General features: G+C 39.4%; 2 protein-coding genes across 4 annotated transcripts in view; one reads left to right on the plus strand and one right to left on the minus strand.

Annotated features, from left to right (window-relative positions):
- Window positions 1-24: 24 nt before the first annotated feature.
- On the minus strand, window positions 25-6,186 carry commd8 (COMM domain containing 8). The gene is made up of 5 exons (XM_017690401.2): window positions 5,958-6,186; window positions 4,582-4,737; window positions 3,603-3,755; window positions 2,032-2,187; window positions 25-1,928 (listed from the first exon to the last, which is right to left on the minus strand). The coding sequence occupies exons 1-5, from the start codon at window positions 6,051-6,053 to the stop codon at window positions 1,908-1,910; spliced, it is 582 nt and encodes a 193-aa protein (XP_017545890.1). The 5' UTR covers window positions 6,054-6,186; the 3' UTR covers window positions 25-1,907.
- A 3,390-nt stretch (window positions 6,187-9,576) lies between these two features.
- The window catches only part of atp10d (ATPase phospholipid transporting 10D), a 39,364-nt gene continuing 33,396 nt past the window's right edge, over window positions 9,577-15,544 (plus strand). For 2 of the 3 annotated variants that reach the window (XM_017690489.2, XM_037538697.1), the window contains exons 1-2: window positions 9,577-9,769; window positions 15,001-15,365. In XM_017690489.2, the coding sequence (XP_017545978.1) occupies window positions 15,076-15,365 (290 nt within the window). In that variant the 5' untranslated portion in view covers window positions 9,577-9,769; window positions 15,001-15,075. Of the gene's footprint in view, window positions 9,778-15,000; window positions 15,366-15,544 lie in introns of all 3 variants that reach the window. The other variant, XM_017690491.2, reaches the window with a different exon arrangement.

Genomic DNA, 15,544 nt, shown 5'->3' on the forward strand with positions numbered 1-15,544 from the left:
AGTTTACAGAGTAACCAATCAGAGTACGAGCTGAATAGGAATTTAATTACATTCGATCTTTCTAAAGCACAAATTGTGCTTTTGTTTTTCAGAGCTAGAAACAGTATGAGGCTGGAAACAGGCTTGGAAAAAGGCCAGTAGGATACATAATAGACAGAGAGTTCAATGAGTGCAATACCAGAAGTGAAAAGTGAAGAAAGCATGTTAGTACTGGATTCTGCTCCTATAAATAATGTATTTAGGGAATTTCACTGTACTCTAAGTCATGCTCAGATGAGCAGTTCCTCCAAATCTTCTTGGCCTTCTCTCTTTGACAAAGTACCATGCAAACCTGTTGGATGTCTCTGCTACTCTTAGGATCTCACAGACACCATTAAAAATTTAATCTCAGGCAAACCCTCTTAATGTCACACCTGAATTCCACAAAGGCTATGTTGTGGAGTTCTCTTTCTCCTCTGATTATTGACATGTTTAAGAACGCACTTAGCAGGGTGAATGCTCCCCTCTAAAGCAGGCCTTCATTTATGCACAAAAGAAATAGAGATGCTCTCAACTGCAAGCATATTAGACAAATGATAATGAATGTGAGTGTAACTTTCATGCTAAACTTCTTTGTTAGACTGGATATTATACCCAATTTAATATTTCACTTTAGATGCTTAATCAAAACATTGGCATGTTTTCCCAGGCACACTGTTCTCAGTATAAAGACTGTGGAATTTTGTATTCAAAAAAAGGTGCTAATGTTGAGCAAATTTGCACATGCAATATCCCTAGGGTGCCCAATCCTGGTCCTGGAAATCTATCACCCTAGAGAGATCCATCCATTGTGCCTGGCTGTAATATTCAGAAGCTCCTGAAGGCCTTCATTACCCAAAGCAGGTATGTTAGATTAGGGTTGGAACTAAACTCTGCATGGTGGTCGAACTCTAGGAATTGGGCACTCTGCACTCTCCCATTCACAGCTCAGTTATTTGTGCTAAGCGACCTGTCACTTCCCTGTATCGTGCACCCGGGCTGCAGGGCTGGAGTCTATCCCAGCTGTCACTAGGCAGAAGGCAGGATACATCACAAGGGAGACATACATATTCACTCACACCCAGGGGCAATTTACCATGTACTAAGTTCAACTGGCCTGACTGCATGTCTTCGGACTGTGGGAGGAAACCAGAGTACCCGGAGGAAACCTGCACAGACATGTGAACATGCAAACTCGACACAGAAAGGACCCTGGTCGCCCAGCCGGGGAATCGAACCTTCTTGCTGTGAGTCGACAGTGCTACCCACCCCGCCCCTGTACCATAAAAACATACACAGGGAAGTGGTGAAACAGTCTTGTTGAAGTGCTACAGAAAAGATTCTTGCTCTTGTATCCAGAACAGATCTTGGTAAATAATCTTTTTTCAGTTTAATAAGGAAAGAGTAACAATTAACCACATTGTATTAAAAAAAAGTTGCAGAATTATTGAGGAATATATACAATTGATTGCTATTACATGAGAAAAATCTGTTCTAGAAAAATGAAGAAGAGGAACAAAAATACTTTGATTCAGTTGGAACCCTCCCACTGCTTTTAAATATTCTGAGCTGCTCTCAGAAAGCAAAAAAAATACCAAGGTCCTGTGACTCATGGCTATTTACTGTACTGCCAACAGACATCAGTCTGAACAGAAGCCAACCCATGTACTAGTTTAAACATGTACATAAATACACATGATCACATTCATTCTTTTCTATGTTTTTTTCCCTTACAAAAGAGTCCAGAAAAAGCCAGGTGCTGACTGTAGTTTCTCATCCTGTTTGTATGGTAGAGGCGTCCCAAAAAAGATCACAGTTCCTTGTTCCTGAGACATGCACTTCAGATCTATCGCAGTAGGGTGAGAACTGCAGCTGGTCATGTGTTGTGTTCATTTCAACTGTAGGACCACCTACAGAATTAGTGGAGAAACAACTTCAGGTATGAACATGTTTGCAGCACTCAAAATGCTGAGTGTGGTGCATGTAAGTAAAAGTGAAAGAAACTGATGATACCTTATTAGCAGCCTCTAATGCACTGATGAGTGTGTGTAGCTCCTCTTTGTTCATTTCCATATTTACAGCCCTCTGGATTCCATTCTCTTTCAGGTCCAGACTGAGGTTCAATAGAGGAGTGTTTAAAGATGACAGCTTATCACTGGATAATGCAAGCTAGAAATAAAGGTAGAGATATTGAACATGGAACAGAAAAACACTGGCCCATAATTATCAAGCATCTAGGAACACTGATCCAAGATCGGGTCACAATGTTTCATGTAATTCTATTCACTTTATTCAAACAAATTTCCCTCTGGCACTAAAACATGTAAAGTATTGCATCAGACACTTGACTGGTTACATTTAAACTGACAAACCAAACCAAGAAGCAGATATCACTGTATTATTATTGCTTTGACTGTGAGGCACACAGATGTTAAGGATCTCTGTTTCATACAAACCATATTTTTGGCTCAAATGGTGGCAAAGGTAAAAGTAACAGAGCACTTGAATACCTCAGATTTCTGACCAATAAACAAACACCCATATGTAATCAGGGTTTTGCTAAATTCTTTGAAAAAGCAGTGATGGCTGAATACTGAATACACGGTCATACATGTCATATAGTCATATATTCCACTACAATACATAAAAAGTGAGATAATCAGAACACATTTAGAATACATTTGGAATAATTATACATTAGAGTACATGGAGAAAACGCAGTGTTTTTATCTAATTCCCATTGTTCCTCATTAGTACTGGTTGGTAGTTTTCTTAATGTAAGTTTTTTGTTAATATGTTTCAAGAAACATTAAATCATAATTTAATTACAAATGAATACAAAAGTTATTACAAAATTCTCAACATTATTTTGGCTCTCATGGCCTTCTTCAGTTTACTGCTGCTCCCATAATCCCATGTGTGAGTTTCAGTTAATAACCCAATGCATATACAAGCTCATCACTTGTGAACACGTCCACTAGCGAGGAGAATACTCAGTTCAGTCATCCCTCAAAGCAGTTTAGTAACACCAAGATTAATAACTCACTCATTACAGTGATTTATTAGTCTACTCAGGATTTAGAAGAAACTTTAGCGTTCATAAAGAAGCCATTTACTGAGATCTTCTTTAGAGCATGTCTTTATACACCTTGCTGACTTTAAAATAGTTAATAAACAAGCATTGGTCATATTTCTTTTAAAGACAGTATGTATATTTTTTAACTTAAGAGATATGTATTCTAAAAGTATTCTCCTAAAAATGGCAAAAGTAGTCATATTCTGAATACTACCTTTACAAACTGTAAATCGGACAATACATATTTACAGTACTTGTATTCCGTTACATCCCAACCCTGAGAATAATTTAGTGCAGTTTAGCTGCTGCAGGGTGAAACCAATACACCAAACAAAAGAGACACAAAGTTACCAAAACTAAACCTTTTTAGGGCCTTAGCAAATAAGCTATGTGTGAAAACAGCACTGTCTGCAAAATGCAAGATCCCACTAAAAAGCTAATGAAGGGCATATATAACTGGAACCAGGTCAACTCTGGCACTGTTGTTTAAAATGCATGCAGTGTGTACCTTTATCTGCCAGTTAAAGTCCTGCAGTTGTGTGCTGGACATTCCATTTGTTCTGTCCACCAAAGCTTGTCTGATCTCCTCCTGTCTGGCATGCAGACACTGCAGAATAGCATCTGCATGTGCAGAGTCTAAATCACCCAGCAGTTCCTGCACCTGCAGACAACAATGTTGACCAAAATTAAACATAACATAGAAACTCTGCATGATAATGAGAGGGAGGCAGGTGGAAAGGTGAAGATGCAAGGAGTAGAGGTCGTAAAGGTGGATGACTTCAAATATCTTGGGTCAACCATCCAGAGCAATGGACAGTGTAGAAAAGAGGTGAAGAAGAGGGTGCAGGCAGGATGGAGTGGGTGGAGACGGGTGTCAGGGCTGATGTGTGACAGAAGGATAGCAGCAAGAGTGAAAGGGAAGGTTTACAAGACAGTAGTGTGTCCTGCTATGATGTATGGTTTGGAGACTGTGGAGGCTGAGCTGGAGGTGGCGGAGATGAAGATGCTGAGATTTTCATTGGGAGTGACAAGGCTGGACAAGATTAGAAATGAGCCGATCAGAGGGACAGTGAAGGTGGAGCAGTTTGGAGATAAAGCCAGAGAGGCCAGGTTGAGATGGTCTGGACATGTGTTGAGGAGGAATAGTGGATATATTGGTCAAAGAATGTTGGAGATGGAGCTGCCGGGTACAAGGAGAAGAGGTAGACCTCAGAGAAGGTTTATGGATGTAGTGAAGGTGGACATGGAGATGGTTGGTGTAAAAGTAGAGGAGGCAGTGGATAGGGCAAGATGGAGGCAGATGATCCGCTGTGGCGACCCCTAAAGGGAGCAGCCGAAAGAAGAAGAAGATAGAAACTCTGCATGATCTGGCTCACATTCTAGTGACAGAAAGGAATGATGTCTGCTCTCACTAATGTATACAATTATACAGAACCACATATAAAACACAAAACGGTTTGCTCCAAAAAGAATATTCAGACATTAACCTGCTGATCTGAAGACATTCTCCCAACAGCGACTCGGAAAAGTTGGGTGAGTGAATTCATTAACTCCCCCCACTCTATCAGACTCCATACTTCACTGTACTCCACTCGTCTTGGGTAACTCCGGCCACACAGTCCATCCACAAACCTGTGTAGGAGCTGGGAAAGTAGGAATGACAATATTGTGACTGACTACAAACACGAGAGAATGATGTGAATGATGAACAACATTACATAATTTACAGTAAATAATGGCTTTAGCTCAGCAAGTCCATTTTCTCTTTTAAAACAAACCGTGTGAATGCTTTTAATGTAAGCTAATGCTGAATTTAAATACAAGACCCTTATGAAAATGATCTATAGTAATACTAACAGATATTCTTTAGGATTAATATAAGAATCGTACAACAGACAATTACTATACGGTACTACATAAGCACTATTATAAGAGACACAGCTCTCACACGAGTCATAGAGCTTTATTAACCAGCTGTTGTTGGACACAGCCACACCATACACAAGACTAGTTTACTCTCTAATAACAGCTCACTCACTACTCAGCCCAGGTCTTACTCTCTCAGCACCCAGCTTAGGTATATCCTCCTGCCCTTCACAATAAGAGTCCTTAGCTAACCATCATTGTCCTTAGCAGAATAACCCCATGAATAAATGCTGGAGAACAAATTACCTAACACTTTTTTTTAAAAACATGCTCCAGAAGTATAGCCCAATCTTCGTCCTGGACGTTTACCACCCTAAAGAGTTCAGATTTAACATCTGGCTCTAATATTCAGATCCCTCTGAAGGCCTTCATTACCTGAGTCGAGCTGTGCCTGATTAGGGGTCTTGCTAAGCTCTCCAGGGTGGCAGATCTACAGGACCTGAATTGGGTACGCCTCGTTACTTTACTAAGACAGTACAACAAGAATACTATATAAGTATCACATTATTAGCAGTAAGGATAGAACATCTACAGTTTCTTACTGTAATATTAAAGATCTTTTTGAAAGAGCATCAATAGCACCAGAAGCAGTGTTGTTGCTGGAAGGCTAACGTCCAAACACACCTGGCTCAACTCATCATTACTAGGCGTGTTTGAGCAGGGAATCACTAAACTACACACACTGTGCTGTCCACTTTGGACGCTGGTCCTCCAGGACCGTAACGGAATAACCACATTCTACATCACATCCCACATCAGCTACACCCAGGCATTACAGCCACAGCTCCGCTGACTGAAGGAGTAGGGCAATGTTATTACGAGCTCTGACTCACGTCTGAGTTAACTGGTTCATTCGGGTATGACTATGCTGCTGTCGCTGAATACTGTTTCTAATATGTTTATAGACTTTATCCAACACCGGTGCTGGGGTACTCACTTTAGGACACTCTGTCGGAGATAATTTTTCGAGCAATTTTATCATGATGCTCTCAGGTCCGCTTTCCTCAGTCGAGTCAGCTGACGCGCTGGTCATGTGAGCGAGCACCCATTTGCACTAACGTTCATTTCTGGTTCACAAAGTGCAGAAACAGACATGTATGCTTTGCTTTACGGCGTTTAAATTAAGCGTTTAAAAAAGTTCAGTCGCTCTAAAGCCTAGGCTTAACAAACCCAAGTTAGGTCCGTTTTTGCTATTTAAAATTATTCAGTCGAACCCCGGAAGATCTTGATTTCAATCTAAAAGTCTTTTGTCTGTTAGAGAATAAAAGTCCTAACTCTTGTGGCTTGTTTAGAAGTCCACTGACACTGCCTATAAACCAGTGGTTCTCAGTCCCGGGCCCGTCTCCAACATGATGCTCAGACACGCCTAACAGGCCCAGAAAGCACTTAGTGGGTGTCTAGTTAGTTTAATGTTAGAGTAGGAAAATCTACATTGTATAGATCCTAAAGGTCTGGCAGGTGAGTTTTCACTGCTGTAGGAGATGGGATAATCATTTTTATGGCACAATAATAAATCCTCTCCATGGATACTGTTGCAGTTTTAAGGTTATGCTTACTAACAGGCATTTGGTCTAGGCACCAGTCATAAGGGCTGTCTTTTTAATTCAAATTGTTCTGAGTAGCTTGTCATTTTGAGGAGATTGGAAACCGATGCTGACATAAGCTCAAGCCATATTGTTCACAAATATTTATATTGTGACAGGAAAGGGAGTTTTATGTTTGCCCACTGTTCTGAGCTACAAAAGTTTTTTTAAATGAATCAATAAATCAGCTAAAAACATGCACCATACGTCTAAATGGGCGGGTGTATTTTGAGCTAGTTAAAGCTTAGCCAGATATGTCTTAGCTGTATTTGATCATATCACTAGATAAGAATTCACGAGATAAGACTTAGAAATGAATGACAAGCACAATCAGGCAGGTTAAAAATGAACCTCTATTAACAAATGAACATCTGTTTCTGATAGTCCTCTCTTTATTTTCACAACATTTTTAATCCGCTTTGACCATGACAATGGACTCTTCGGTGGACCCTTTTTATTCACAGTCAGCAACTACATGGCTCTGATCATGTCTTGAGGAAAACAAAATGTTTTTTCTTTGGACACATTTAACACTAGTTTGTTATTGGTGACTCAGTAACTGTAACTTATTAAGAGTCATTGTGAGCTCAGTAGATGTAAATGCTGATGTGCGATGAGTGAGGTCATTAGCATATGCTGTTACTATAGGCAAATCTCCAAGGACAATCTAAACCTCATCCACACCAAAAGACTCTCTCTGATCTTCACCTTCAATCTAGCAATTCTGTACTTGCACGTAAAGATTAACATCTTGCACACCTTCTATGCATATCTTGTATAATCTGGAAGATTCTACATCAGTATTCTATCAGTATTCTATCCCTGTGTACCTGCATCTCATTTATTATCTACCTCAGACTAACTGCACATACAGAATGTGTACAACAGCACATTTCATAGTGTTTTATTTCATAACTTATTACTGTACAACTCTACATTGGAATAGTGCAATATTAGTGTATATTGTGTATATTCAGAGTCAGTGTCCATCCATCCATTTTCTAAGCCGCTTCTCCATCAGGGTCGCGGGGGGATGCTGGAGCCTATCCCAGCAGTCTTCGGGCAAAAGGCAGGATACACCCTGGACAGGTCGCCAGTCCATCGCAGGGCAGACAGACAGTCACTCACACACTCAGGGCAATTAACATGTCTAATTGGCCAGACTGCATGTCTTTTGGACTGTAGGAGGAAACCCACGCAGACACGGGGAGAACATGCAAACTCCACACAGAGAGGATCCTGGAATCGAACCCAGGCCCTCCTTGGTGTGAGGCGACAGCGCTACCCACCACGCCACTGTGCCGCCCTCAGAGCCAGTGTTTTTCTTCTTAGATATTTACATATTTTTTGTATTTAAATTCTATAAGGAGGCTATGCACCTAAGATTTTCACTCACTTTCCAACTGTGTAAATATGATGCGACAATAAACGTGATTTCATTTGATTAGATTTGAAAAGAAGGAAGGAAACACATGCGCTAATTAAATAACAACATAAAAAAAATAACAACTTAGAAACCATTTGGTAAGTTGAGATTTCAGCATATAACAAAGCAAGCTTTTTGACATAAAAGTCCATTCAACCAAATCCCATTCTTGCATTTCCTGTTTCTCTTCCCCAATCATCGTTCCTCTGTGTGAAGGTAGTGGCGGTCAAGTGCGCTCTTATTCAAGCATGCGGAAAAGTCTATTGTCCGGCTGTTGTTACAAAACTAGCAGTCTGCAGTCAAACACACTATTGTCACAAAGAAGCACTGTATAAATAAAACTTTCATTCATTTTCTCAATTTTGCAATAAATAAATCAGTAGAGGCAGATTAGTGTAGGACCCAGTGAAAATAAGTTAACAGATTGCAAATTTTAGTGCACATTCTGTTTATATTCTGAGTTTAACAGGCTGGGAAAACGTATAATATACAATGTAACTTTCACAAAGGCAAAAGCACATTTTGTGTTTGATTTATTTTTCCCAATATGTTCAATTCCACAAATAAACAATATTCCATGTTAAAATGTTCCCCAAAAGTATGTTCCCTGTAGAGATTGTTACTTATTTTCCCTTTGAACATTAACAAACATGTCATCTGACCAGGGGCGTGCAAATTTTATACAACTGTATATGAGAACTACATTTTTGAAATGATATTTGAATATATGCATTGGCACTTACTCTTTCACTTGATTTTGATTTTGCAGTGAGGGAAATTAAATGGTGTCTGATTATAAGAGGTAGTTCTTACTTTATTGTTACTCACTAGATGACCTTAAAATAGCTCTCAAAAATTCCACATAGATATAAACAAAGCCGTTTAGAGTGGTTTGGTCTGAAAGGCTCTGTTCTAGAGAAACTTACCGAGTTACAATTGTTCACAGTGGTGGTGATGGGAACCAGACGTCTGAAGAGTGTAATGCCTCTGAAAGCTCCCTCACAGAAAGTTATTTCATGAAATGGTTAGATATATGCTGTCTGATTGTTTTATGATAAGGTTTTGGGGTTAAATTTTATTATAATTGTAATTTATTTTATCCATTCATGGCAGAGGTGTACATGCAGGGCTCCATAAGGCAAAAAAGTTTCCCCCCCAAAACTTTTTTCAGATTTACCACTATTTTACCTTCGTCAACATTACATATAAAAACTCAGAAGATATGTGGAGGTTGACTGGTTGTTCTGGGAAGTTAATAAAATGCCTATATGTGTGTTGTAGACATGATGACCCCTGGTTCCCATCACCACCACTATAAAGAAATCTGAGTGCATTTCTGTACACTGAACCATTTCACACCAAACCAGTCTGAGTGACCCTGTTTACATCTTGAGGACTAAATTATTCAGAAATATAGAGAAAATTCCCCTTTATCTGTGAACCGTGAAAACAAAGCTACTATGTTGTAGGAAAACTGGACACCAATGTATTTTTCAGGTTACGGAACCACCCTCAAACCGAGAAGGTCCCACAAGGGTGATGCTGCTTCTTCCAGTACTGATGCGCAAAAGCTCGAAGTGAGAAGTTCCGCGCAAGTCTCCGCCGAGGTCGCCTCTCATCTGGATTTTAAGTAGCGCTGAGAAAAGCGAATAAATGACGGTGGGAGTCGCACACACGCCACCCAGCTCAGCACGGCGTGTCACCAAAACATCACCTGGATCATGAGGCAGATCTGATGAAGTAAGCCGGTAAAGTTTGCTGCTGTTTGAGCCGCTCCTTTGTGATTTTGCTCCGCTGTTAACTGTTAGCTGGAGCTAACGTCAAGTTAGCCGGTGGGCTCGTATTAAGGTTAATGTTTCACTAGGGAAAGTCACCGTGAGCCGAGTGAAGTGAAGAGACAATAGAACTCGATTTTGCACGTTTTTGCGAAACATTATGAGCTTTCGAGCAGCAGGAAGTCTGAATTAAGGAAGAGGATAAACGATATGCTACGCTTACGATACGTTATCTCACTTTTATTTTACCTTAGCCGCTTGTTTTTATTGAGACTGGCGTGGATTACTGTCCGTTTACTTGGCTCTCGGCTCCTTAGTGTTAATCAGTAGGCTAATAGTTGAACAACAGGTTAGGAAGACGGTTCGACTGAAATGACTCGCCTGTTTCATGGCACGTTGTCTTATGATTAGCGCGTGGTTTCTGCCCGTGCTGTGTTCCTTCTTTAATCATGTAACTATTAAAGTACATCAAGTAAAAAGCCGACCGTGGCCCCATACCTGTAATATCCCCCCACAGCCTGTTTACCACTGAAAAACCGCTGGTAGAGGACGTCCACACTAATCTAAGGCAGGCTTTTTGTAGCGGTTTGTGGGCTTGGTTGAGTGAGGAGGAATAGACTAAGACGACTGTGGTTTGCAATGATTTTATCCCTCTAATTTCCCTAACAGCGCCTAAAAAGCATATATACATACATATGATGTCTTATACCAGGCATTCCAGCCCAATAGTGCTTATAAGACACCTAGGTAAACTAATATGCTAATAATCTTTGATAATCTTTCTTTATTTTTTTAAAACCCAGAATTGAACTGCAAAATCTACACTAATTTGAACAGGCTGAAAACTGTGCATCAAAGATCCCCTTTTCGATAGTGTTGGTCATCTACACCGACCAGCCACTTCACTAAACACAGCTTTTGTTTTCTGCGCTCATTGTCCATATAGGGAACCTTTGAAGTTCTACAATTACAGACTGTAGTTCACCTGTTTCTCCGCATCATTTGTTACCCCCTTTTGCCCTCTTCTCCAATGGTCAGGACCCCCACAGGACCACCACAGAGCAGCTGTTATTAGGGTGATGGATCATTCCCAGCACTGCAGCGACTCTGACATTGTGGTGGTAGGTTAGTGTGTTTTGCACTGGATCAGACACAGCAGTGCTGCTGGAGTTCTTAAACACCGTGTCCACTCTTGTCCACCTTGTAGGTGTGAAGTCAGAGACAAAAGCAGTTCATCTGTTGCTGCACAGTTTGTCATCCTCTTGTCTCTCATCAGTGCTCACAGGACGCTTCCACGGGATGCTGTTGGCTGGTTATATTTAGTTGATGGACTGTTCTTTGACCACCAGTTTGGTGAGGTGATAAATAATACCCCTTCTGTGGTGGGTGGTAAAGGGGACTAACAAAATATACAGAGAAACAGACTAGAGTTTGTAATTGTGGAACTACAAATGCTCCTACACTCTCAGAAAAAAGGTACTGAACAGTCACTGCGGTGGTACCCTCAAGGATACGTCTTCACTATCTGTAGTCAGGAAACATATTTGTACCATAATCCATTGCAGTATTATTTTTCAAGCTGTGTTGAGCCAAAACACCCTGTCTTCTCCCCAGTCTTTTTTATTTTATTGCTCCTTTGTAAAAAGTTATGCTTCGAAAGGACACAAATATGTATCCTGTGTTGATGAACAAAAAACGTACCACAGAACCTTTTTCTGACTGTGTCTATGGGTAAGTATAGCTGATAGAATATGGTGTACTTAATGACGTGGCTGGTTCTGGTGTACCATATATATCATCTATACTGGTGTACCGGTATTGGTGTCACATACCAGTATTGACTAGGGGTAGGAGTTACAACAGATCACCTGATATTATCACAGTATTTGAGCCACAGCATGATTCTGTCACAGTTTTAATGATTGTTGACATGCCAGGTATTGGAATATGTCTTATTGTAAAATATTCTCTATAGTATACAACAACCCACCTGTTGAAATTACTTTACAAACATTAGAAATGAGTCAAAACACCCCAACCTATGGAATATTCCAGTTTGTTTACAAACTGTACATGTATTTAAATTCTATTAGGAGGCTATAAACTGGCTACAAACTGTCCTGTACATTTCATTGTATAGCATTTTAATGTAGAAACCTTTTTAATATTACCTCTACAGTAATGCCAGTCTGTGAGATTTTCTTTATACTATTAGCAACAAGCTAACGGCTAATAAACAAGCTAATATTCACTTTCCTGCACTTGTCTTATGAACATTGTGGAGCATGTGAGACAAAATGTACCCTTTGCTTTGTATGTTGCAGGGTTTTAGTGAATCCTTCAATATATCAGCTTAAAGCCTATTATTACTGAAGGTGTGTTTTAGCCTGTTAGCCTGTTAGCTATCTGTCAAGCTTGTTGTTAAATACATTTTTCTGTATGTTATGTGGGAAACTACTTTTTGCCAATTTTTGTGTTTTGGAAAGGACTAGAAAGGTTAAAGGTCATGAATAGTTCATTGGTGTTGATATTTTTGATTCATGTCTGAACAGGGGTTCAAACCCCTTTCTCCCCATGAAGTGTGAGCGTATTATCCACTAAACTAACCATAACCGACTCTAACAATAACTCCCCTCACAAAACCTTGGTCTTTAAAAGCAGTGGAACCATTGTGTGAATTAATAATGTATACAATTTGGTATCTTATCAGACTAACAATGGGCTTAATACATGTAGAATATTAATAATTAATAAGTAATAAAATATCATTAAAAATAACCCCAAAATATTGCATTATTTTACAATTCATTTTCCCCTCACATGCGTATACGAGACCATATCAGTCTTCTACTTATTTTGTTAACCCTCGTGTGGTATTGATGTGCTTATTTGTGGTGTTGGTGGACACACCACATTATTGTTTTTTGAATCAATACAGCTATAAAAATTTGTGTAAAAATGGCAGATGTTTATAAGATTACAAGTGGTCAGCGTAGGGTTCTCCTTTAGCAGCTATAGCCAGTCAGCAGCCTGTCCAAACACTCACACACACACACACACACATACATACAAACACATGCACACACAGACACACACACACACAGAGACACACACATATACACACACATACACACACACTAACAGCAGGCCATGTGGGAGGAGAACGAAGCACCTCCACTCTTTTATTCCTCGCAGGTTCACCCTTTGTGTAATATAAATGTAATATAAATGGAGTGTACAGTGGGAAGCAGTTAAAAATGTGTTACACGTTTTTCGCAGAAAATGAGCAAAGGCTAAGAAATCTGGGTTTAAAATAATAATAAATCGCATCATTGTAAATGGGTCCCAACAGACCCAAACCACAGACAAGGGTTAATTAGTTCATGGTGTAGGACTGTGGTTAAGTAACTGTGAGAATTTGTTCCATACAGAAAGTGAAAGAGTGATTCTGTTAATGAAATGACTGTAAAAAAAGACCATAATAGTGTGAAGCTTTCCTGCTTTAGTAGATAGTGTTAGTGGGCCAGAGCTTTGAAATGCTTTGTTATGACAACACCAGGAGCCTGTTTCTCTGAAACAAGCAAGTAAATACACTAACAAACTTCAGAAATGTCTTTTTTTCTTTCAGTTGCTGTAGGGGCTTTTTATGCTTCCGTTTACTTGTAGTTTCAACTCTGCTATATCAAGCAAAGCCACCAAATCTACTATGTGAACATAAGCCAGCAGTTCATTATAGTATTTGAAAGTGATGCTGACATTTTAGACAAACACTTCCTTTTCTAGCAGAATGTAGAGGAATTGGCTCAGTTCTGCAATCTGCATTTATATGAGCAGACAACTGATTAAATCATATGTAAGGTTTGTTATTTATTCACTGTCAGTCAGTAGGTCTTTTGACTGCAGAACAGTTATTATTCATTATTTAGTAATTATAGCTATTTATGTTATTAAGCAATTACATTAGAATTCTTCTCCCCACTCTGTTAAGCTCAGTAACTACATAGAAATTGTACCTTAACATTTGCAAAGTGATGCCATATTATTATATATTATTATATATTTGAGTTTGTTCCCTGGAAAGAAGTTATTTTCTCTGAGAAAAAAAAAATGATCAGGGGTAATTAGACTTTTGCTTTTGGCCATTCAGTCCTTTGGATTGTAATAGAAATGGAATACTGTAGCTGTTATTTAGTGTAATGTGAAGATATACATTAAAATTTTAGCGATTTTGTGATTACTTTTTAATTATTTAATTAATTAATAAAACCATTGATGCATAATGTAACAAAGTCATGTGGGCAGTTTGTTTGAAATTTGTCTGGAGCCCTCCTGACAAATATCATCAAATAAGATTTTACTTCATTTACAAGAAAAAACTTCCATATTGGCCCATAGGTTGATGCTGTATTTATGTTTCTTTGGGAATACCCCCCCCCCCCCCCACATCTGTCTCCATCAGACTGTATCATAATATAATTTTAGATCGTTTGATTTGATCACTGTTTATGTCCTTGACCTACTTTTCAAGGTCACATAACCCTTTCATTACAAAAGGTTAGTTCAGATATCTTCAGAACTATCAAAGAAACTGACAAACACATGAAATGTGTCTATTATATCTGGGTCTGTGCAAAGAGTTTTCTTTTGCTTTTTGTACATTTTAAAAGATTGTATCTAATTTTAACTTGCAGGGTTGTAACGTGGCATTATTGTATGTATGATGGTTTACACAATTGTAGCCCATTTTCTCTGACTACAGAAGTGAAAGTACATGTATGTAATAAAATGCAATTAAATCCTCCAGAGATGTAAAACAAAACCATTCTTACTTATGCAAAAAAGATCACACATAATTTCAGAAATATATTTCCTGCATTCTCACAGCAGCCCTGCCACTTTACAGCAAGGTGTGAACACATCTTACCATATTGGTGAATATTAAAACTAAATGTGGGTGAACCAGCATGTATAGATAAACAGTGGTCGCAGCCTGTAAAAACCTCAGTGAGTAGCACGTAACAATGACATTGTACCTGTAATAAAGCATGATTGAACAGGTGGTCTATCAGCATGAATACAAAGATACATTTTAATGTACAGTCTAATTCCTAATGGCCAGTTTTTGTAATAAAAAGCCCTTTCTTTCCAGTCAGTGTTCTGTAGTTTTGTTTTGTCTAATGTTTATTTCTGTGTCAGGACGATTCCTGGGGGAGGCAGTGGGGGCCTGACCTGGGCTGTTTTGCATTAGCCCATCAGATCTCTTGCACTTCGATGGAGCACCTCCGTTGGATCAGGCACCGATGGCAGCAGGTGAGTGCTGCAGATTCAAGGCAGGACTGGACCTCTCCTGCTAACTTGCTGCCCTCAAAAAGTGACTTGGATCCTCAAGACCACACGGGGCACCGGCTTTCTGGGAAACGGAGGACAGTAGTAGCACGACATGGCCCACACCAGGCGGAATACCACAACATCTCTAAGGGCTATCAAGGCAATGGTATCCGTACTACCAAGTACACCCTTCTCAGCTTCATACCCATGAATCTGTTTCAACAGTTTCACAGGTAAGACATTATGTTCAGGCATGTTTAGAGCTGCATTTGAGCAAATTGAATGAATGCAGTTGTGTTAGGTGTTAGGGCCTGACCAACATGAAAGTTTAATTTTGACTGATTTTAAGGCGCTAATAATGTCAGGCAACATAAACAGACTTCAGTTATAGTTTACAAATGTTTTACTCCAG

The sequence above is a fragment of the Pygocentrus nattereri genome, chromosome 5, assembly GCF_015220715.1.
Source record: "Pygocentrus nattereri isolate fPygNat1 chromosome 5, fPygNat1.pri, whole genome shotgun sequence".
Taxonomy (NCBI): domain Eukaryota; kingdom Metazoa; phylum Chordata; class Actinopteri; order Characiformes; family Serrasalmidae; genus Pygocentrus; species Pygocentrus nattereri.